General features: G+C 45.7%; 1 protein-coding gene across 4 annotated transcripts in view; it reads left to right on the top strand.

The window, feature by feature from the left end:
• The window catches only part of LOC119450661 (ets DNA-binding protein pokkuri-like), a 145,680-nt gene that overhangs the window by 104,462 nt on the left and 16,621 nt on the right, over positions 1 to 24,597 (top strand). For all 4 annotated transcript variants that reach the window (XM_049666126.1, XM_049666124.1, XM_037714174.2 and 1 more), the window contains exons 3-5: positions 14,761 to 14,868; positions 19,901 to 20,026; positions 22,403 to 22,503. In XM_049666126.1, the coding sequence (XP_049522083.1) occupies positions 14,761 to 14,868; positions 19,901 to 20,026; positions 22,403 to 22,503 (335 nt within the window). The remainder of the gene's footprint in view (positions 1 to 14,760; positions 14,869 to 19,900; positions 20,027 to 22,402; positions 22,504 to 24,597) is intronic.

The raw sequence follows: 24,597 nt of genomic DNA, 5'->3' as shown, positions 1-24,597 counted from the left end.
AGTCCATACTTTGCGCTGTCCATATTGCCGGAGCAAAAAAAAAAAAAAAAAAAAACGCAAGCGTTTCTATACTGGACGGGCCCTAGCAGTGGCGTAGCCAGAAATTTTGTTCGGGGGGGGCTCAGGTGGCAGCGCGGCCTCCTCCTTATAGAATTTGTCGAGGGATCAAATGCGTGAATAATAACTGCATTGCCAATTTCATTGTATATTAGATGCTGCAAACGAATTATTGAACGCTATGCACTGTCCATTAAAATATTTATGTTTTCATAACAGAATATATTCGTATGCCCCAAAAATAGTGGCAGAAATAACTGATATCAATGCTTCCGTGCTTTTTTTTTTGTCTAATTAATAAGTAGAGAAAGCATCACATGAACTTTAGAACTATTGACCTTTTTCGCGGAGCAGCTTGTTTTAGAGAAACGAGATGGCGCTCACGGCGGCGCGCCATACCTCTCCTCAGCGACCGCGCACGAATACGAAACCATTAGCAATTCTACCTTGCTTCTGTGCGATCAGCTGTCGGAAATGCAACTGAGTTTTCGCTAACACACTGTGCTCCAATCATGCTAGATTGAATAATGTGGATTGAAGACGTGTGCAGTAGTTGGCTGCAAAAATAGTGACTGGCATGTTAAGGAATAGAATTAATCTGTGTGGCGAAGTTCGCGGACCGCTGCTGCAACTGTCCGAACGTGTTACCGGCACTTCGTGATGTACGGCTTTCCTAGAGGATACAGAAATTTGCTCATCCGCCAGCCTTGTATCGCTAACCTTCAAAGAAAGGGCTTCATCCCCAGAACGTCGGCAACAGTGAGTACCACTCGTTAAACAATGATAAAGGGAGTAGCGCCGCTTCCTGTCATAGTAAGTTTCGCGCACGTTATCTATACACATCTGTCCAAATGGCAGGAAAACCTACGCCCACTCTATCGCCGACGTATCAAGAATAAGTGAATGGACGCACACTTGAATATGTGCGCACTGTATACACACAATAAATGACGGACTACACCTATGGCGCACCAATGGTCGAAGCTGAATGTTTCGTGACGGTGCACAAGAGTAAGCAAGTTACTAGCTGTAATATATATTTGCTACAAGGTATTACAATGTACAAAACAGCTACGTTTCAAGCCTTGTGCGCAGCAAGAACAAATCTATCGGATTCGGAACTGAGCACACCCGCGAGCGATTAGGCAGAAAATAATGAGATAGTGGCCGCACCGAGGAACTTCACTGAGTCAGAAACTGACAAGCCACTGCTTCAAAATATTTGCCGAATAAAGAACAAAGAGCAAAACACACTAATCCTGACTGAATTCACAATCGCAAATCTTGGAATGCATATTTAGCCCCGCTTTTAGAAGAAGCACCATATAAACTGCCTGCGCCGTTTGGACATAGCTCAATCAGCTCCGAAAGCGCTTTTGCATGTTCTCTGAAGCTGTGATCAAAGCTTCGTGTCGTCCACCTAGTCACCGTCTACGATATCTCCGAAAACAGAGGTTTTCTAAGCCGCGCCGGCGTCATACACTTCCATTGTAAACCAGGAGGCAACGGAGGCATTTGAGGCAAGGAATGGACGCGTCACCACGTGACCAAATATGGCAGCGCCCACGGGATCGCCGCGAAAAGGTTCAATATCAGTTCGAAACCAGCAAATCAGTGCATGCAGCTTATATGAAAAACGTAAAGGCCATGAAATGAACTAGTTGAGGACAAATATTTTGATGAATCTTTGTCATTCAAGAACCTTGTTTACATTTTTCTATATATGCAACGGCCAGGAATAAACCTCAATGACGCTATCCCTCGTTGCAATCGATTGCGCAGGAGCAGCTGTGATTCGTCGTGTATTGTAATTACACCGAGATAATACTCGCAGCAGTGAGTACAAATAAAAAGTGGGAGTTCTGCAAAGTATATATTAGAAATGCGAAGATAGAATGGAATATACAAATGCGAAGATACAACTCGCTGAAGGGCAAAAAAAGAGTCGCTGGAAACAAAGTTCACTGCTTGTATACACAAAACCTCACAGTAAGATATTTAAAAATACGTATGAGTCTCCAATAAATCTACGTATTTAAGCAAACGTCAGTGTACATAATGCGTCAAATACGACAAATAAACATGTTGCTCAGTCACAGATAGTAAACTTTGAGCACAGAAAGACAGATGATCCTGGCAAGAACATAACTATGATCGCAGAAATCGTGATATGTACTTGGGCCATGCAGCGGTCGCGACAGTGTCATGTGGGTAGAATAATAGAGGAATAATGCATAAATGAGTACGAAAATGTGTAATTTAACTCCCTGCACAACGCGACAATTATTCTGCACCCAAAATTAAAGGAGGGTATTCCTTCGTTTCAAAAAAGAAATAAAAGCAGGTAGCTGAAAAGGAAAGAAAAGGACAAACGAAGGCCACAGATGATGCGTTAAATTTACCTACCCAATATCCGAGTGTTTTTGGTGAACGCCGCGTGGGCCGGGCTTTGAATGAGCAAGGTCGGTCAAAATTGGTTATTGGTACCCTCGTAATTTTTGTATTCGCGTGATAATTGTGATCATGATGCTAACTGCTAGAATAAACGGCGAAAATTTCTGCGGTTTTAAAAGCAAATGAGCGGTCATACGTTTTCATAATTAAGAACTTATAGACCTGAAGAAACAGTGCTTTTTACTTGCGTTGATTTTTGCTGCTTCGCTATCTAAAGGACAAACTTCTCTCGGCGGGAAAGTTGATCGAAGCGGTCACGTTGATGCCGACGTCTCTGTGGGTGTATAGAAGCGCCAGCCTAACCATGCGTTCCACAGACATTGTAGAGCGCAAGTAGTTTTTTAGTAAACTCTTGTTAGAAAATATTCCCTCTGCGCTGGCAGTGGTCACTGGAAGGGTGACTATAATCTGGAACAGTTTGTACACATTTAAATAGAACCCGCAGTCGCAAAGAGAGAGGGCATCTATTCCGGAGATAAAAACTAAAACACTCCGTCGATGCCGTTGGCATCCTTGTTTAGGTACCTTGCACAAACAGTAGACTGTCCGATTCCAGCAATATACGTCGTTTCGCCAGGAAGTATGGAGAAGCAGCCTGCTTATGCAACTAGGCTTTCTTTGATAATTTCGCCACAAATTTCTATAATTTGGTTTTGTGCGTCTGGGCTTAAATACGAGGCAATACTGGGGCAACTTTCCAAATGGTTCTTCAGATATGTGTCTCCACAATCAGCTCGCATGCGAAGAAGCACTCTAAAAATGCCTGTATTTTCAGCAGGGGCATTGCTTAAATCCATAGGGCCCCTGTCCCTGGGGCCACGGAGAGCCAGACCTTGTCGCCCGCAAAAAAAAAAAAAAAAAATCCTGAATAATAGGTCGTTCACTTTCTTCTGTTTTCTCATATTTTACTTTGCCTGCCCTGGTCCAGCTGATCAATCACATTGGGAACGCTTCCTGAAAATGTTTGGAGAAAATTATCAGCTGCTAGCTGACAGTCACGGTGATATTTAGTATTTTCGTGTATGTGGGATATTGCGAGCGCGCGCTTCCATTTATGGAACGGCTTGGACACGAGCGTTCCAGTGCGCGCATGTTGGCCCAAGTTTATAAGAACATTAACCTCATAAAGTTCTAGAATTGAAAATCTTTTAAAGCATGCCTTTGGAAATTTCAGCGCACCTTTCGCGTCAAAAGTTTATGAGAACTTTATACCCATAAAGTTTCGTAATTGAAATCCATGCGCTCCGTATATTCCGCGGCCGCTGCGAGATGCCGCAACGCGCCCGCTCGCTATCGAAAAGCCGTTGAAAGTTTGGGCTCGGATGGGGCTCCTTGCGTTACGTGACTCGAGGTGCAAGGGCGTTGTCACGAAATCCAGCCAGAGTTCGCAATGTTCGTGCCGAAATGTCTTTCCGAGCGTGAAAAGGACATTGTAGACAAAATCCACAATGATTGCCGGCGTCGGTGGTAGTTTTGGTCGGCGGTGCATGCCAGCACGAAAAAATTTCGGGGGGGGGGGCTGAAGCCCCATCAGCCCCCCCCCCTGGCTACGCGCCTGGGCCCTAGTGCGCTCCTTCCTTGTCCATCGTCGCGCACGTGCGATGAAGAAAGAGATTAGCGCCCGTGCAAATTGTCCACAATTCGAGTCGTCTGTGTTAACGAGGCACAACTGTAATAGACCCTTAGTACCCCTGTATAATAAGGATTGTAAAGCTATATATAGCTTTCCTGTGAGGCAGTTCGCCCAACTAAAGCGCCGTATAGTCATCTTTGCAACCAGCACGTACAGTGTGCTGTGCTGTACAGTGCGCGCGACACAGCAATGTCGCCGGTGGAGACACCGCGAGCTGATGCTTTTTTTTTTTGTATCAAATGAAAGCGAGAGTCTTTGTGACGCATTATGGCTGCACTCTGCCCCTAATTAAGCGACCGCCCAGCGCTCACCGGGAGCGCGAAAAAGCGCCGGCCGCCATGCCGTCCGAGTATCGGCGTCTCAATCGCTAAGCAGTTTCGTTGTTGTATATACTATGACGTGGAAAAATGTATAGACGCGGCTCTCGTGATGAAACAAGGCGCCAGAGATAAGCCCCTCGAATCTATAGCTATAGCACTTCGTCTTTACTTGAACGATCGGAAATCGAAAATCGGAAAGTTATGAAAATGTTCTTATATAGTGATCATATGTACTGTTTCTACTGGAGCTGGGAAACATTTCTAACAATTGCGAACGCCTTCCCATTTTGTTTAGCGCCTTGAATACGCGATTAGTACACTTGACATCCCCTTAGAAATGCATAGACTTCGTTCGTTCGCTCTCTCTGCGTACGTGCTAAAGCGGATAATAAGTGGCGATTAATAAGCGGGGATATGAAGAGTAACGAGAGGGAAAAAAATCGTACGCGGTGATTTGCTGTTGCATGTTGTTCATGTTATCTTCGCGGGGGAACAAATCGCCGACGCATTCTTAACGACCCTTACGGCAGGCGCCGGCGAACGATCTCGTCACGTGCTATAAAAAAAAAAAAAAAGGACATTGGCTCGCACTACACGTACGCACTCACACGCGTAAGGCTTATCGCCGTGGCTGGTCTTCAATAAGAAACAAATACGAGAAGCGTTGTAAGCCAAATGTATGCGTGGTAATGTGCAGGCCTTCACAGAAATCTATAAACGACGCGATTATTTCTTCTAAATGTATCGCCTTCGATGCGATGGTATACGCAGGCTGCGGTGCGCCTCAGCCAAGTTTCCATCTTTATTTTTTTTTCTCTTCTACCGCTGATAGAACAGGAAAGCATGGCACTGTCAAGTTGGATATATATATATATATATATATATATATATATATATATATATATATTTTGTCCATCATCGCCAATGAAACAGTCGCCCGTAAAGTGCGTCCGATGATAGCGCAGCTAGGCGTCATTTTCACTCGAGGAGGTTAAAAAATATATATATCGCAATTTCTTTTAAACCTCCTTGGTTTGACTCGACTCGCGTATGGCCCATCTCTGCCCCTTCCTGCCTTCGTGCCTCTCGCAAATTCCCCACTCCCGCGTATAGTCCCAGCAGCGGCATCAGTAGTTGCGTTTATAGTTTACACTTTCAGTCGAGCTTCCATTTAAATTCCGCCGCCGCCGAGCGCCGAAGAAGCTCGCGATAGCAGAGCTTGCGCAAATAAAACAGCCACTGACGCTTCTTTCGTTTGAGGGAGCAGAAAAGAAATAAATAACCAGAAAAAAAAAAGAAAGAAAAGCAGAGTAAAACGCGCATAGCGAATCGCGTCGCTGGCCTCAATTAGCATCGTGTTATTGCGCTGCAGCGCGCGCGCGCAAAACGTTCTCTGACGTCACGGGGCAGGACGACGGAGGAGAGGTGGCCAGCGATGGAGAAAAAAGTGTGTGTGTGTGTGTGTGTGGGGGGGGGGGGGGGGGAGGCACAATTTCGTTCGTGGAACGGCGATCGACTCCCTTTTCGTGGGAATCGACACCTCCCACTCGTTACCTCTCTCTCCCTTGCCTTCTCGGCGTTCTCTCGCTTTGATTTCTCTCTCCCCTTTTTCTTCGTCTCTATCTCGCTGCTGTTGTGTTTACTCCCCAGGCTTTGCCCATGCATTACTACTGCCTTTTATCTCGTTTCTTTCTTTCTTTTTCCTCTCTTTCTGCGTCGCCCGATCGCCGGGGGTAATTTCTTTCCGCTCGCCGCAACCGCGCTTGGCTGGAATATATGCTCCGGCACAAAATGACTACCGCCGGAGTATTATAGCAATGAAACTCCTTGGTGGTGTTGGTGGGGAGCTGGCCAACTCTTCCCGCCGCCGCCGACGCCCGTTCGGACGTTTACGTAGCTCGCTGGGAACAAAAACAGCGCGATCAGCGAGAAGCGAACGAACGAGTAAATGGCGCGGGCCAACCACAGTGCCCCCGCCGCCACCTTCTTCTACCCTGCCTTTTCCTCCGTACAGTTGTATTCATTCTGCTTGGTATACGCGCTACACGACTACTCGGGGGCTGTGAATACCCGAACGCGCCTCGTATGTGTATGTGTGCGCGTTGGTCATCTTGATATCTGCACAAACTGAGAGGCTGAAGTTAAGGAGGGAGGGAGGGGGGGGAGGGGGCACAACGAAGCGCGGTTATATAGATACCCTGTGGGGTATCGTGAGCACCCATGAACCCACGACGCGTGGTTGAAAGGGAACTGGCGACGTCTATTGAGGGCAGCTGGCTCCTGAAAAACACGGCGGTATGACCTGGCTATCGAGCGGCGCCGGAGTGTAGCACGCGCACCTCTTTCTCATTGTCTTTACCTGCCTCTCTGCACTGTGCCCACTACTGCCGGTGGCATTTTCCCGCATGGTCAAGGCAGACGCTCGCGCATCGAACAGTCACCGCTACACAGTCACCGCTACACCATCACCGCTACACAGTCACCGCTACACAGTCAAGGAGCAGAGAGGTAACCGCATTAGCCACAAATAGGAGCGTAAATAGCAAAATGAATAATGAAAAAAAAAAAAAAAATCACGAGCGCGCAACGTAGGGTTTCATGCGGACGACGTGAATTCTGTCAGGGCGAGGTAGCTGTCGACGCCGTGTTTGTGCCGCACTGTCCGGAATGACCTCGTAGTTCACGCCACTAATGCGGCACAGCACTTTGTATGGCCCGAAATACCGGCTTAGCAACTTTTCACTAAGGCCACGGCGGCGAACAGGGGTCCACACCCACACTTTGTCTCCGGGACTGTAGCACACTTGCCTGTGGCGGATGTTATAACGCCGAGCATCTGCGTGTTGCTGCTGACCGATGCGTAACCGCGCCAGCTGACGAGCTTTCTCAGCGCGCTGAGCAAATTCTTCGGTGTCAGTAGTTAGGTGCTCGGCGTCATGGCACGGAAGCATAGCGTCCAGCATCGTCTGTACTTTGCGGCCGTAGACAAGGCGAAATGGTGTGAAGCCCGTTGTTTCTTGTACAGCGGTATTATACGCGAAGGTCACGCAAGGCAAGATGCGATCCCATGTTTTGTGCTGCACGTCGATGTCCATAGTAATCATGTCTGGGACGGTCCTGTTCAATCGCTCCGTGAGTCCATTGGACTGCGGATGGTAAGCAGTCGTCTTCCGATGTATGGTGTTGCTCAACTGAAAAATTTCGTCCATGAGCTGTGCTGTAAACGCTGTCCCTCAGTCTGTGATTACAGTGGATGGGGCACCATGACGCAATACAATGTGACACATAAAGAACTGCGCTACCTCAGAAGCCGTGGCTCGTGGGAGCGCCTCTGTCTCGGCATAGCGGGTTAAATAGTGAGTGGCGACAATCACCCACTTGTTGCCGTCGGTTGACAGAGGAAAAGGCCCCAGAATGTTCAAGCCGACTTGATCGAATGGCTTATGAGGTGATTCGATGGGTTGCAAAAACCCGACTGGCTTCATGGTCGGTGACTTTCGCCGCTGACATTCACGGCAGCCTTTGCCATACTGCTTGACGCTTGCCGAAAGCCCGGGCCAGTAATACATATCGCGCACTCTGGCAAGCGTTCGCAGGGAGCCTAAGTGGCCAGATGTGGGTGTCATAGCAAGCGAAAGGGAATATCGTCCCGCAAGTCTTTTGGAACCACCAGGAGGTAGGCTCGGTGATTCAAAAGGGCGTTCTTGTACAGCACGTTGTCTCGTAGACAGAAGGACGACAATACGCGATGTAGATGACGTGGTATAGTTGCTGGGCGGCCCTCTAAGTGGTCGTTGCTATATATAGGTTGAATTGCAGCGTCGTCATGCTGCCGTCTGATCAAGTCTGATGTAGTAATGGCGCCCAGGGAGCCGTCATCGTCCTCTGACTCTTGACTGACAGATTCGGCGGGTGCACGCGACAGTGTGTCGGCGTCTTCGTGCTTGCGGCCAGACTTATAAACGATGGTGACGTCAAATTCCTGTAGCCGCAAGCTCCACCGGGCAAGTCGTCCCGAAGGATCGCGTATGTTCGCCAACCAACATAAGAACATGGTGGTCTGTCACCACTTTGAAGGGACGGCCGTAGAGATAAGGGCGAAACTTCGTGATCGCCCACACGACCGCGAGGCACTCTTTTTCTGTGGTATATAGAGTAGTTCACCTCGGCCCGGGACAGCGAGCGGCTAGCATAAGCTATTACTCTTGCAACGCAGTCTTGACGTTGGACGAGTACTGCGCCAAGGCCGATGTTATTGGCGTCAGTATGCACCTACGTGCCAGCCTCGTCGTCGAAATGTGCCAGGACGGGTGCTGACTGCATGCGTTGTCGTAGTAGGTCAGCGAAGGCCGCCTGTTTCTCATTCGTCCAGGCAAATGGCGTGTCATCCCTTGTAAGGTGAGTCAGGGGTTCCGCTATCTTTGAGAAGTTTTCAATGAAACGGCGATAATACGCACACAAGCCCAGGAAGAAGCGCCGCACAGCCTTCTTGTCTACAGGAGGAGGAAATGCTGCTACAGCCGCAAGCTTGTCGGGATCGAGTCGGACTCCTCTGGCGCGTACAACGCGTTCGAGAAACTTGAGCTCTTGATAACCAAAGTGACACTTATCTGGTTTCAGCGTGAGATCAGCCGATCGGATTGCTTCTAGCACGTTCCGCAGGCGATAAAGATGTTGCTTGAATGTTGCAGAGAAGACAACTGCGTCATCAAGATACGCAAGACAAGTATGCCAATTCAGTCCAGCGAGGACAGTATCCATCATTCGCTGGAACGTTGCTGGGGCTGAGCACAAGCCGAAAGGGAGTACTCGAAATTCCTAGAGGCCGTCGGGAATCACAAAAAAGGCTGTTTTTTCGCGGTCTTGTTCGTCTACCTCGATCTGGCAGTACCCGCTTTTTAAATCGAGTGACGAAAAATACTGGGGGCTCCGCAGTCTATCTAACGAGTCGTCGATGCGTGGCAGTGGGTATACGTCCTTTTTCGTTACGGTGTTGAGCTTCCGGTAGTCGACGCAGAAACGTAGGGTACCTATACCATAAATAGTTAGGAATTAAATAAAATTGATTTATATATATATATATATATATATATATCAATTTTAATTTTATTTAATTCCTAAGTATTTGTGGTATAGGCGATTGTTCGAAGAGAAGTGGATCGATCCACTTCAGATCAGAGGCTTTAAGACCTCGTTTGCGTGACAGAAAGTGACGGTGTTGCAATTTAGATGAAAAGAAAATATTTTACGCAACCTCTACGATGCTACAATAAAGTATTACTCTCTCTCTCTCTCTCTACGATGCTAGAACGTGCATGCGTTCGTGTAGCAGAAATAGGCAATATTCCTTTATACAGTATTGGTATAGAAGTAAGCCACTAATGCAGTATCAAGGTGTGGGTACAATTTTCTGGGCACACGGAAAGCATCATTATCTCGCGACAGGCAAAAAACGAAAAAAAAAAGCACACACACATGGATTTCAGTCTACAGTTGTTAATAAATTAAACGGCGGCATTCGCACCTCATATTACGCACTGACTCCGCTGCTAAACTAGGCGATAGAAAACTATGTGGCGTCATTCCCGCCCGTAGCATGTGCACGACCTTCACCATAACTCTCAATCTGCAACTTTTCCTTTCGGGTGAAACTGCTACAACTTTTCATCTTCCAAATTATTTCCTTGTCTTTTCGTTTTGCGGTTTGCCTGCGCTAACTTTCAGTTTAACGCGATACACTGCTGCTTGTTAGCAACCCCGCTTAGAAGTCCGGCTATTGAGCGATTTGACGTTGTTCTCAGTCGAAGACAGCTTCGCTACGTTGGGTGAGCTGTTGCATAATCAGACCGATAAATCTAATCAAGACGCGAGACATAAAAAAGAAAATTTGCGACACATCCAACGCACCTTGTTGGAATCTACATACAGCGAATATATATATATATATATATATATATATATATATATATATATATATATATATATATAAATCCACGAGCGCTCAAGTCTGCGTTTAGCTTCTGTTGTTGCAACGCCAGTGCAAGGTCATCGCGCGAGCCGCACCATTCACGTTAGTTACCTGCTGTTCGAATGGCGCGCCCTTTCGCATGTGCTCGTTTGCGCGCGCATGCGCTCTTGCGCACCCGGCCGTGCTGCGCAATGTGACACAAGCGGCGATCATCCCGAACAGCTGGTTGTCGTGGGTACAATATTAGTATACGTACGATTGTTGCGTAATGGTTAAAGCACTGGGTACGTAATTCAAGTTAATTTTTAAAGTATGAGCTATTCGGGCAACACCCAGCAGCTACGGTCAGGAAAGTCCGGGGGTGTTCGCTAAGAAAGCTTCGCTTTAAATAGATGGTAAAGCAGTGCATTTTGTCTTTTGGATTACACGGCTCGTCTGAAATAGGAACACGCAAGAAAAAAAAAAAAAAAAACTGAGTCACTTACGTATCTTTACGAGATTTGAATGCGAAAGCATACTGACTTCTTTCAGTTATAACCTTAAATTAAATCTCTACCTTATTCCACCATGCGCGAATTTGCGCGGTAAGCTTAGTGGTTGGCGTGTCCGGCTCACGCCTGCACATTGCAGCTTTAGCAGGAGTTCGCAACTCAACGGCAGTGGCTTTGGTGGGCAAAGTTTTGTCTTTCCTGGAAGCTGAGTATGATGAGGTGACTTGACGATGACGGTTTAACGCGAAAGGATTGACACAGCGAAAACAGTTTCTAGCTTTTAATTGCCGTCAGTTAAACGAACTTTAAGCTCTGGGTGCGAGAGCCAGTTATAATGAAACGGAAAAACATAGGGGAAAAAAAGTGACTCTGCTATAACTATGCCGTTTTAGTTTATTCAATCGTAGGATACCACCAGTTGCGAGGAACTTAAACGACGGTTTGATTTTAGACGATCAGCTAGCGTGTAAAAACGCAGGTCCTGACACTGTACCAGGGTTGTCGCGCTTTTGTTCTCCAGATCTCAGACTAGAAGCAAGAAGTGTTCTTGCTGTGTTCGCTGTAGGTATCGCGTGAGCAGTCCGCAGCACAACTCCCGCACGAAAGCTTCGTGCCCCGTTTGCGACCGGTCTGTCGCTTTAAGCGGGACATCGTATCAAGCAGGCATTGCTTGTGACCTCGACTACTCGAGAGACGAAACCGCATGTGTAGAGCTAAAAATGTACTGCGAACGCGTCAGTCTCGTTCGTCAGAAGACAGACTGCGCGATGAAGCTCGATTTCGATTTATGTTTTGTTTATTTTTATTTTTTATCATGAACAGCGCCTCGCACGCCGCGCGCTCTGGCGTGAAACAACGCACACGGCGTGTGCCAAGCAATGCGCAGGAGGGGAAAATAATCCACCTTAATCGACCTTAATCCACCTTAACGCACCCTATCCTCCTTAATCCGATGACTTATCATTAACTTTGCTAATCATTAATCATCTCTTATACACGGTTGGATAAGCTTTGGTTCGCTTCCGGCCTTCCTTGGGTCACGTGACTTTCTGTACCTCGCTACGCGACATTGAAACATAGAGATCCGACGCTTTCGCCTTAAAATGACAATGGGAGAAGGCGGAATAGGCGCTGGAGGACGCGTCTACACCATAAATCCCTGTCCTTAGCACTGCGTGGCGTTTCCCATAGAGACAATGCATCTTCACAAACCGGCCCGCCGGTCGACCAATCTTCGGAACTGTTTGCGAGGCAGACACATGTCGCTCGTCACTGTTCCACGCTCGCTCGCTCGCTTTGCGCAGCATCTCAGCTGGGCTTTCGCGCAGAGCGAAGAGAGCTGGTGCGCTGATGCGTAGCCGGCCTGCCATGTCCGGTGGTTGTTGGCTCTGCTGGCTTCCTTTTCCCTCCGCACCTTTTATTTCTTTTCTTTCCTATTCATCTCTACTATTTCGCTCCTGCCTCTCCTCTCTCTCTCGTTATTTCTATCTATATTTCTCATCAGACTCGCCATCCGCTACTATGTGCCTCTTTCCTTTAGCGCGCACCGCGGCGGCCTTGAGACTCGCCGGCGTCCAGTGGATATGGCCGGCCGAACGTGCACGGGCGTCCGAAGCGAAACTAGTCACCCGAAATGAAAAGCAACAAGAATGTATTTTGCGGGGCGACGGGGCGATGCGATGTTGAAAACGAAAGAAGAATGCGTGGAGGATGAGAGTAAGAAAAAAAAAGCCGGAGAGAAATGTATGGCCGCGTGTGTGTCGCTGGAAGCGCGCCACTTCCTCCTGCTTAGAGGAAGTGGACGCCCCTCACCTTCAATTCTCCTTCAGCGCTCTTTTGTATTGCTTTTTTTTTCTTCTTCTTCTTTCCTGACTCCTTTTTTTTTTCGATTGCCCATCTCGTTGCGTGCGTCCTCCTGCTCACTGGCGACGATGTTCCTCTTCTCTTGTTCTCTTTTTGAATCTGTGCGTCTATGCTTTCGTTTTTGTGCATCCCACCTCTCTTTCTCTCTTACCCAACACTTTCTGTTTTCCATGTCCGCTCTGGCGATTTTCTTTCGCGTTTTGATTTCTCTTTTCTTTTATCCTACTCGGTCCGAGCGTTATCATTATTCGCGCGCGCGCGCCCTGCGGCTGCCACTAACTCTTTAGTCGGATGTTTTTCTTTCCTCGTGCGGGTGGAAGGAACGGGTGACTATAGAGCGAAAGTGCGAGAGGATAAAAAAAGAAGGAAAAGAAAAAATACAGCTAACGAAGAAAACTTGAGGAAAGAAACGAACGGCGAAGAAAGATTGCCGCAGTTATTTTCTTCTTCTTTGTTTCTTTTCCCTTTGCGCTCGCCTGCCTGCTTTCTGGATGACCGTGGTCTTGGTCGTCGCCGCCGCCGACGGACGTCGCGTTCCAAGGCGACCGCTTTCACCCTCATTGCGTGTTGTGTGACCGGGCTAACACACAAGCCTCCTCCTCCCTCTTCCTCCATCTACGGAGGGGGGAGGGCCGCCTGGTTTTCTAGAGGAAAGAGTTGAAAGAGATGGGGGGGGGGGGGGGGGTACGAGAGGGGGCGATGACTAAAGAGAAAACAACGAGCGAGTGGTAGGGGGGAGGAAATGCCACTCGCCATCGTCGCCCTCCACCACATCTACCGCTCTTCGCTGTGATCTCTCTCTCTCCTCCGATGGCTGTAGTGCAGTTTAGCGCGCGGTAGTTTCCCCGAGGAAATAGCTGCCTCCGCTACCACGGTCGCGCCTTTTTTCTCTCTGGCGAGCGTCTCACTCTCTCAAACGCAGCAGCTGGTGGAAGTCTTTTTTCGCGAAGGCGTCGGCGCGGTTGTTTCTTCTTGTCGTCGGAGGTGCTGCGAAGTCGTGGGTGTCGTCGAAGTCGGACTTCCAACCAAGAAAGAACGCGGGAATCCTTCGTCTCGTCCCGAGACCACCGTTTTTGCGTGATACCAAGTGCGACGCTGACCACTGATCATCGCGAGTCTGCGTCCGCACCAACCCGTCGCTTCGCCATCGAACGCGTAGAAGAAACTGCGAAGCGAAGCCGGCCGGTGTTGTATTTTGTGTAGCCGCCGCAGATTCGTCGTCTCGGCGCCTGGCTCTGGCGAGCCTCTCCGTGATGACCGAAGACGTGTCCGTGGCGAGGACGCCGACGCTATGATCTACATGCGTGGCTGTCCAATTTGCTCTACCTGTGGATAATTTTCTCACGTCGAGCTGACTCAACCCATATTCTTGCACTCCGCTGCCAACTTCGTCGTTCGGTGCCGCCGGCCAATCATCGGATGTCGAGGATAATTCGTGATCCTAACGCACTGAGGACAGGCCGTGCTTGTTCCGAGTCCCGTTGTTTCTCCACGCTCTTCTGATCATGTGCGCCGATCCAATACATAGGAATTCAACGTGCCCATCCTCTAGTCAACTCTACTAACGACGTATCTATTTTCCCTGCCTTACACATCAGAGAAAAAAAAGAAACTGCTTCTGTGCTCAATTAACTTCGTTGCACTGCACACCTTGATACACGCGACACCGTGTCTGTCGTGCGCTAGTCTTCCTGCTTTCGCATTACCGCGCGCTGCGTCGCCTGTGTCGACGGGTATACATACGGCTGCCCACCGGCGGTGCACATTGGTCGCGCTCTCTCAACCGCGTGAATTGAATGTGCCCCGCACACTGCGCGGTGTTCGGCGGTGGCCGTGGCCTGCGCTACTGTTACTACGGCTCGCTGGCCGAGCCCGTGGCTGCGATGAGGAGCGTGGAGGCGGCGGCGGCGGCTGCAGCGGCGTCGGCGGCCGCAAACTTTGCCATGAACTCTCTCCTGTGCGACTCCATTCCAGGCAACGACCCGCGCCAGTGGAGCAAGCACAACGTGTCCATGTGGCTCGAGTGGTGCACCGAACAGTTCTCCCTGGTGCCCACGGATTCGGAGAACTTCCACATGAACGGTGAGTGGAAAAGTGCGCGTCGTGGCCATCGGCAACCGCAAGGAACGCGTATTTTGCCTGGCCTCCGAAATCGGGCGTCGCGCGCCTGGAACCGCGCATCACCCGATCTCGGAGACTGTGACATTTCGGACGTATTTTTCGGCGCCGCGTTCGCAGCTTAGAGGGGCACTAAGCTGCGCGGTTTATAATGGTCGAGATGCATGCCAAGAGACCTTAGGATTAGATTTTGTTAATCTCAGGGCGTACATTTCGACCGGCATTGCGGCGATACGCCGAAAAATACGTCAGAAATGCATCACTCAATGTTACAACTCCACAGCATGAACAGAGTGCATTCGATGCGAAGGGGAATATGTTCACGAGAGGAGGTCCACTGTCCCGGGCTTAATGTTGCAGTAGCCTTGGTATCTAGCCGCCGAACAGCTTGGGCGTGCTTATGAAACATAGCTTGTGTGCCGTGTTCACAGAGCGTTTCGTATAAGCAATATAGCTATCTGTATGAGCTAGTGCTCGGCCGTTCGCTGGAGGAAATATTAGTGAAGGCGACGGGCCACTGACAAATAGTCATTCGGAGAGAAAAAAAAAAAAAAAAAAGAAAATGCTTATCAATTTGGTTAGTGATATCACAAACTGCTCGGCTTGTCCGGTACGGCTATCGCCCCGATGATGCAGGGATTGCGACCCGAGCTCAATATGTTCTGTTTGCATTTCCCTTGCCGCGAGTAACTTGAAGAAGGCGACAGAGCCGCACACAAAGCGCACTCTGGAGTGCGATGAAAAAAAAAAAAATAATAATAAGAAAGCTTGCGCGGCCCGTGCCGTGTGGTAAAGCTAGCTTGCCGGTTCTGTCTGCTTCGAAGGGTTTCCCGAACTGTAGCCACGCGACGTGCGCGTGCCATTTACGTCCGCTGTTAATGTCGATTCAGTTTCTCATGCGATGAGCACCCTTACGCTTTCACATAACATTAGACATTCAAGATTAACTTAGAGACGCTAAAGAGAACAATTCGCGGGTGTTTGTCAATTACCTATCGACAGTAATAATAATAATAATAATAATAATAATAATAATAATAATAATAATAATAATAATAATAATAAACACCGGTCTTACAAAAGGCTCAAGAAGGAAACGCTGGTGGCGATGCCCGCGTCAGTTTTCCGCACCATTTTTCCGTGACGTCATGGATTTTGACGGCCTCAGCTAGAGCCTAGTTAATTGTTTATCGGTAAAAATGGACTACATTGTGTCTTTTAAGAGCCAAAGATTGAACGTAGCACGTTTCGAGAACTGTTACCGAGTCAACCTAGTCCTAATACAAAAACATGTTCCATGGCGTCACACTAATGAACCGGTGCTCAGGTTTTGGTGCGAAAAAAAATAATAATAACTTTAACCTTTCATTTTATTGTCTAATAATCAACTTTATAAATAGTTTCCAAACGTAATTTATCAGTTTTAAGACACCATCTGTACAAGCTTTGGCATTGAGCTAGCCCAACCGATTAGAATTGTGATCCAAGCTATAACTCATAATATAATGCAGAAATACGGACTCAGTATGTCAGCCCTACTACAATAACTGCTGCTAAGGAAACTGGACTAAAGTAAACTACTAAGATAACTAAAGTAACTGTACCTTAAATTGTGTAGTATAAATCACTTTTGGGCTTTTTACGCTTGTAGACACATTTGGTTTTTGCACGTGTAGTGGATTGGGTAGTTTTGTGACACATGTGCTACATTATCAATATTTTTGTAATCTAAGTTTTTTTTTGTATATTTGAGCAGGGTAGCCAAGCATGTCATTCTAAGGAGCTCTTAAGCAGAATGCTGCTCTGTTTTTTAGGAAAATATGGTATATGGAGGCTTAACTTGACTGTTTAGATTGCACCATTGATCCGTGCTTCAAACTGCATCTTAGGTGCTAAATGGAAACAAATAGGTATTATAAATTGTGCAGAAAAGTGCTGTTAATTTTCAGTGACATGTTTAATTAGATCTGAGGCAATGCTTGCAAAATGTTTAGTTTATTGTGCTGTCAGAAGAGCAGTGCTTTTACAAGGCAGTTGTTCGTAAACTGTGCCACACAGAACCGAGGATACATACTGCCGCAATGTGGTGGCCAGATGTGATTCAGGTGACACAGCTATGTCGCAGAAGCGCTAAGTGAATAAAATGTACTGGCAATTAGTAACTGCAAATTCTATTTTACAATGTCATATTGAGTGAAAATGGCCACGAAGAGACATTGACAAAGTGCTTTAAAAATTGAGATCGCTATTGCAGTTAGGGTTATGCTGTTTCTAGGAGGATGTATTCTGGCATAGGAGGATGTATTCTGGAATTCAGTCTTGTGTAGTATGGAAAGTTGCCAAATTGATTGTGGGTGATGTGCGGAAAGAAAGTGTTCTGCAAATGAAGGAAGTGTAGTATGTTTAAACCAGATGTCACGTTAAATGCAATTGCCTTGACTGTCAGCATTCCATTTCAGCAAGGGCGTAACGCTGCATTATTTTTGGCTAACAGATCTTTATTTCAGGGTAAACAGCAAATTTTATTAAAACCAACATAATTGGACTTACCATATGCCCTCCATCTGGATCTTTCTGTTTAACATAATTGCTTCCAAGCTAGCACAACTACACAGATTAGATTTGTCCACTTATGGGGATGCACACAATGAAAATCAATTTCACTGATAAGAGCAATGTGGTTCAATGGCATTGAATTACCTTGCACATAGTTGCAGGCAGCCTACTTGGGGCACAATTTAATGCTGTCGAGCTGCACATCACGCTCATCCACAAAATGAACAAACTCCATGACAAGTGTGCATTTAAACTTTTTGCTGTACATTTCCATCGCACAGTTTCAAGCGTTTGATCTAAATTCTAAAGTTTCATCTACGTGGAGCTGTACAGGCATGTCCTTCTATTTAAAACAAGAAAGCACCAGCTTTCTGTCAAACGTCAACAATATTATAGTCGGCATGGCCATGTAATACAAATGTAATAACACATAGTACAACTAGGCTATGAGGCCAGCCATCTTGTCTTTATCCGGCCCATTCCTCATTGTTGTTGTCTGTCTGATGTTCGTATCTAACTTTTTCAAAACGGCCGCATACAACAAATTAGAAGAAATTGAATGCTTGCATATACGTACAAAAGATGGCTCCAAATGTGCGAAAGCTGCAGTTCCTTTCGCATTGCTGTTTCCTGTAAACAACAACAGAAAGAAAACATTCATTTTTGTTGCATGTCACATATTTTGCATATGTGTTGAGTCAGGAAGAGCTGCACACATGCACTAGTATTTGCTTCATATGTTTGCACATACAACTAACTCTGTAGGCACAAATTTTGCCCATCATACTTCTGAATTCAGATTACACTTGGAGTTTGAGTTTATTCATAAAAGAACTAGAAATGATAAAATGCGAATATACAGACGAGGATCCCGGAGTATTGATACTGAACACCAGACCCTCGTGTCATGTGAAAGCCGTCTAATAATAATAATAATAATAATAATAATAATAATAATAATAATAATAATAATAATAATAATAATCACAAAGCAGGATAACGGTGGACGGCATGCGAGACTGTCAAGAAAGGTAAATAAATGCAGGCAAATGCGCCTCTCCACTGTAAAATACAAGTAATTGCTTTGCTGCATCACTAACAGCTTTCGCAACAGCAAACGCGTCTACTCCACGTGCTGCACATTTCCATATAAATACCAGCGCCCTCTACTAAAACCTGGAACTAGCTTAGAGACAGTATTCTCGGGCCATCACTTTCGGTGATAGTTCAACTTTCACGAGACCCATGAACTGCAGAAGAGTTAAAGAATGTCTAAAATACTTTAACTGATAAGGTAAACGTCAAAAGGAAGTCTCAGTTTAAATGTTATTTGCCTGATTTCTCGTAGAAAGACTAAAACATTAGACATATAAATGTAATGCATAGCAAAAAGGGGCACGTCAGACGAAAGAGAAGACAAAGATTGACTCTGTTGTCTTGACTCTTGCATGTCCATTTTGTGGTACACGTCGTGTAATGCAATATCAACTATGGTCCATCAGTTTGTTCTGCTCAGGTACATAATGTTACAAGGATTGTCAGCAAATGAGCAGCTTCTAAACATATCTACATGGAGAATGGCATAAGAGCTCTGCTTTGTGCACAGACACGTCCTAGCTATCATAGGAAATGTATCATTTCTTTGCCTGCCATAATTACATGTCATTAATTTTTTTTCACCTGATAGGTGGCCATATTCATGCAGTTCGTGAATTCTACTTTGCTAAGCACATTTAAATGCATGCCCTTTAATCTGTGTAGAGAATCGAGGCAGTAGATCCATTTAGAAGTCAAATTAACCTTCTTGACCCTTTCTACAAATTATAGAAACTTAAAAATACAATGTACAAGGATACATTCACGGTCAAAAACAATAATGACCAAATGTGCTCTTCAAGGTGGACGTTATGAAAATGTTTTCCAAAACTTCTTGCCCCAAATGTTTATTTAACATTTTATAATATACTAAGATGTCTATGCACCTTTCGGGTCGCTTCAAGAAGTTTTCTAGAAGTTGTGTTTTGTGGGGAGACCTGGCACCGGTGTTGTCGGTGTATACGGCCGACAGCATTTCTGGCATTGTGCCAAGAGTGCTCTTGGCCGTATACTTTGACACGTTCAGTGCCGAGTCTCACAAAAGTGAAACTGTCTCCAAAAGTGACAGTCCGAGAACACCGCCTCAGTTCAACATACTGCAGTAGTACTTATACTGGGACCAGTTTAATTGCAGTTTAACACCTGTAGTCTCCTACTAGAACCAGTTCAATCCCAGTTCAAGACCAGTAGCTTTCTGCTGAGATCACTTTAAACCAGTAGCAGACCAGTTGGCTTTCAAATGGTACCATTTGAAACCAGGTCATTCCAGTAGAAATCAAAGGAAACCAGTTGTAAAATTTTCGCCTGGGGTACTCATGCTCCGCACTGTACCTATCACTTGCAGGAAAGGCGTTGTGCCTGCTGTCCAAGGCCGACTTTCTGGAGCGAGCCCCTAAGGCAGGAGATGTCCTCTTCAATGCCCTCCAGCTTCTTTTGCACAGGGCTCTGCACACAGCACGGCTCACTAATGGTGAGTTTGAGCTACAGAGCTCATCGTATGCTTGTCTTTGCCTGAATATCGATTCGTGCGCCTATCTCGTTTGGCATGTGGCATTGGTAAGTGCTACTGTTTTCACATTTAATATTTACAGAAATGTAACTGCCCAAGTAGAAGTACAGATATCTCTGGCATATCCTTCTAAGTTATGAATGTCGCATGACAAAGATATCCGTCTTTGGAGTTCTTGGCATTTAAGCTTGAGCGACTGTGTTTTACTGAGTAGTGCATTTGTTGGGAGCTGTGTTTTGGTGGTTGTGTGCACGCGCGTAATTGAATGCAAGTATTAGGCTTTAGTGAAAAATATGTGAAGTATTTAATAGTCTTATGCGTATAGTTCAAAAGTGTGAAACTGAAGAATTGTTAGTTTTAGTTTTTTTCCTAGAATTATATGCACTCTTCAGACCTGCTGTGGATGTCGCTTATTATTGATCTACTTCCGAGTGAGTTTGTGAGACATAACAGCAGAATCAGACACACCCCATTGACACTGTCACACTATGCGATAATATCTTGAATAGTCAGTGGATGTCCACTAGTAGCACCATTAACCGTTTTGGACGCCAATGAATTCTGTTGACTGAAAGCTTACTTTCACCACATTTCTTGTGTGTTCAGAATCATAAAAAGCGTACAGCTGCAGCATAGATGAAGAATTTTAATCCTTTAGTGAGTTTTGTCAAGTTTACAGAACATGGACTTCGTGCAAAAACTCACTACAGGAACATTACATAAGAGAACATCAACTATTTCATGTCTAGCAGGCGTGAAAAGCACCCATCCAGGTACTTGAATATTATGCCTGATGCAACACACTGTGAAAAACAATGAAAGGAGTACACCCACTACATACGACATACTCGCACCGAGCAACTGCACACAACCGTCTGCTTTCCCACTCGTTTTACTAAAACATTTTAAACCCGTTATTTAAACTTGCAAGGCAATTCTAATCAGAAGAGTTTCAAGATGTATGCGACACATCTTAAGTACCATGACTTCCATCAATGCTATTGCTGTTGACAAACTGTCTTGGCGTATGTAAATAATGTCGTAAAGGGTTAATTGGATGGTTAACCTTTAGTTGTGTTGCTCAAGGTGTTTTCTCAAACAAATTTCATGCTGACAAATGATTCGCTTGTGTCCATTCATGTTCTGACCTTTTGGCTAAGCACACACACTCTTGTGCCAGTACCATGCCTGAGTCTCATTGTGTTAATGAACTGCCTTCAGTTGTTTGTCTATCAGCTATTGCTGCTAAATCACATCTCTATGCTTTCAGGTGCCAGTAGCTAATCTTGTGATTTCCACTGATGCGGCTTTGAGTGGCATTTAGAAAAATGACGTAATTTAACATATTCATTTGAACTTATGTGTGCAGTATCTGGGTGGATAACTATTGCAAGCTGTTAGCGAGTAGCACACACTCTACTGGCATAGTTGTTGAAAGGCATAACTGCTGTCTAGGTAAATTTGCATCCTACAGATCAGTATGATGCACCGGCAGCCATAAAATTTAGAGGGCACCGGTTTTATGCCAAATGTGAACTTCTGCTCTTTTAAGGTCTGGCATTTCTATTTAGGGGGTCATTGTATGTAGGTTGCAGAAACTACTACACGTTGCAACTTTGAATTCAAGGCTGTATGCCCAGGCGTCACAGGAGTAGAGCGTATTTGCAAATCCCACATTGCGTGAACTTTTGTGGCCGACTGCACAAAAACACAGGTACTTGTACACTGTTCATTGTTGTTTTTGTTTTGCTTGCTCATAACCACGAAGATGCAGCAGCAAGTGATAATGTGAAATGTAATTGAATCGGCGAGTTCTCACTGAAGGCACTGGGAGAGATTTTTGTTTGAAATAAATGCTGTCATCTTGCTGATTATTTCACACATCAAGCAATTTCAGAGTAATTTTCACTGGAGTCCACTACTTTCGAAGTTGCGGACATTTTGCTACAGTATGTTCTTCTGAATTTGATGCCTGCTTGCAGTACATCTTGTAAAGGAATTGGAAATTTGGGGCTCATGTTTGACCTCATGTAAATTGCCATGTAATTAATGTGCTAAATTGTCAACTTTACCATTTTTAAGCACCACCAGTCATAACAGCAGTTCTTTCATTGTTCTGCTTTGGCAGGGATATAATGGCTGAAGTTCCAGAAGGATGAAGTTATGGTAGGATGGGCCTATATGGTTGTTATGGGCCTATATGGTTGTTAGGACCTGCAGTAAGTCTGTCGGTCATTTGAAATACAAATGCGCATGTTACACGTAGTTTATCCAAACTGTGTGCTTGCAATAAGAAGGCGTTAACTTATGGGTTGCTTGCATTCGCTTCTCTTCCAGGTACGCATGGTAATGGATCTGTGCCCCGAAACACAGTCATCACGAGAGATATCCAGGGGTTTGGCCAGGTTTTGCTACAAGACCCAACATCTTACAATCAGGTGAGTAATCATTGATTCGCATTTTGCTGTGAAGCACACCAGCGACATTTGTCCAGAGGCCGCATGACTGATTGATAGATTCATAGCATCTTATGTCTCCAAGTAATATTGAGACTATGAGAGACGGTGGGTTGAAGAGGCTCCGTAATAATTTTGACCACATGCGGGTCTTTCATGTGTACCTCAATCTAAGCACACAAGTATTTTTGCATTTTGCCCCCTCCGAAGTGCGGCCACCATGGCCGGGAATTGAAACCGCGACCTCCTGTTTCGCAGCAGAATGCCATAGCCAGTGAGTCTTTGCAGTGGGTCGAGACCCATTGGGGAAGGAGCATGTACCGACAGGTAAACGCATCGAAAACACTTTTTATTTTTGACCGCTATGGAGCATTCTTTTTTGTTTCTATGATGCTCTCATCTTCTATATCAGGAAAAATTTGATAAAGGCTGTGAAATATTGGCTTTTAGCTACGCAGTCATTGCAGCTCGTAGTTACGAATAGTAAATCGGCTGTATATATATGGTTTACTTTTGCTTTACTTCTCCTTAAAGGGCTCCCACGAGTCTCCATTACAAATTTGGTATACACTGGAAGTTGTAAAATGCCAGTTTGAGGAGAATTTTACCGAAGTAGTTTTTGATATTGGTTCATTGTTGGAGGAGATGTAAGACATTAACTGTCCTGTTGCCATGCTGCCAGGAGGCGATCGTCACTCCCTACGGAGATACTCTCTCCCTTTGCCTAACGTAGCGCAAGCAAGTGGTGTCCCTTTCCTGCCTTCTTCTATACTGGAGCCAAGGGACCGTGTCGCATTCACGCGTCCCCCGCCTGCTTTTGTTTTTTGTTGTGCGGTGCAATCACAGCAGTGGCATTGCACCTTTCGCTTTGGATGATCAATTACCGAAATCACTTGTCATGGTGAACGACGTAGCTAGCACTGTGCTTTATGTAGGTGCATTTGTGCGCGTTACCTTGACTCTTTGGCTGAAAGCACAGCTTCCCTGAGAGAGGGTGCGCAGCGTTTGGTATGAAATTTCAGCTGTTTTTGTGGTGAGCAGTGCTGTAATACATTGCACATATGATTGTAAGTGGGTGATGTATGCGCTTGTCTACTAAACATGGCCAAACCTGGTTGGGGCCCTTCAATATGAAATTGAGGTTGGAAACATTTGGAAACAAAACAAGGAAAGCACAGAAGATGTGAAATTTTGGTAATCTGGAAGTTTTTTCAAGAAGAAAGTCACATGGTAGATGTGTTCTGGACAATTGGTAACTGGCAAAAGGTACATTGCACTGTGGAATCAACACACATACCACGGGATAAACTTTTCAAGCCTTTCGTGGAAAATAGGTTCTCTCTGGCAGCTTCAGAACAAAGCTGAGGCAGTGAAAAACAAAAGGAGATAGCCATACATTTTTAGTAGTCTACATTTATTGTGCCATTTTGGAAAGAAATTCGAACCACCTAAATGCAAGCTGAATATTTAAGGAAACTAACTTTAGAGACACACCTCTGAAAATTGAGAGGTTTGCATTTTGTGGACATTTTCATGGTATCTATAGTATCATTAAAGCATGTGTTAAAGAGTTTGTGTGCAATCGCTATCACAGTTAACAAAAGGAAGTGCTAAATCTTGCTTAAGACTTCTTGAAAATTAAGATGCAGTGACATTTGAAGATATAAGAATAATTTATTTTATACAGACTTTAACTTAAGCATTGTTGGCAAAAGAAGGGGGGGGGGAAGCACAGAGGTAAACTCACCAAAACCTATCAAACCCACTAAATTCAGGTTTTGATGACAAACGTGCCTCATAGTCAGTCCGTGGTTTGGCACGTAAAACCCCTAGCATTAATTTTTTTACCAGAAATTATAAAGTTTCGGAAATAGCAGATGCAAGCGGCTTGCACATACTAAAACAACCTTAGTGTACCTAATGGCATTGACTGTGCAGCACAAGTACATAACCTGACCTCTACGTAATGGGCAACGAACACTAGTGAAGTGCATCAAGTAAGCAGTCCAGATAGTTGAATGGATTGACGAGACCCATTCTAATGCACAGGTACAGTTGTGTTGCAAGGTAAACACA

This window comes from Dermacentor silvarum, chromosome 4 (genome assembly GCF_013339745.2).
Source record: "Dermacentor silvarum isolate Dsil-2018 chromosome 4, BIME_Dsil_1.4, whole genome shotgun sequence".
Taxonomy (NCBI): domain Eukaryota; kingdom Metazoa; phylum Arthropoda; class Arachnida; order Ixodida; family Ixodidae; genus Dermacentor; species Dermacentor silvarum.
Note: the sequence above shows the minus strand (reverse complement) of the source record. Positions and strands in the feature narration are given on the sequence as shown.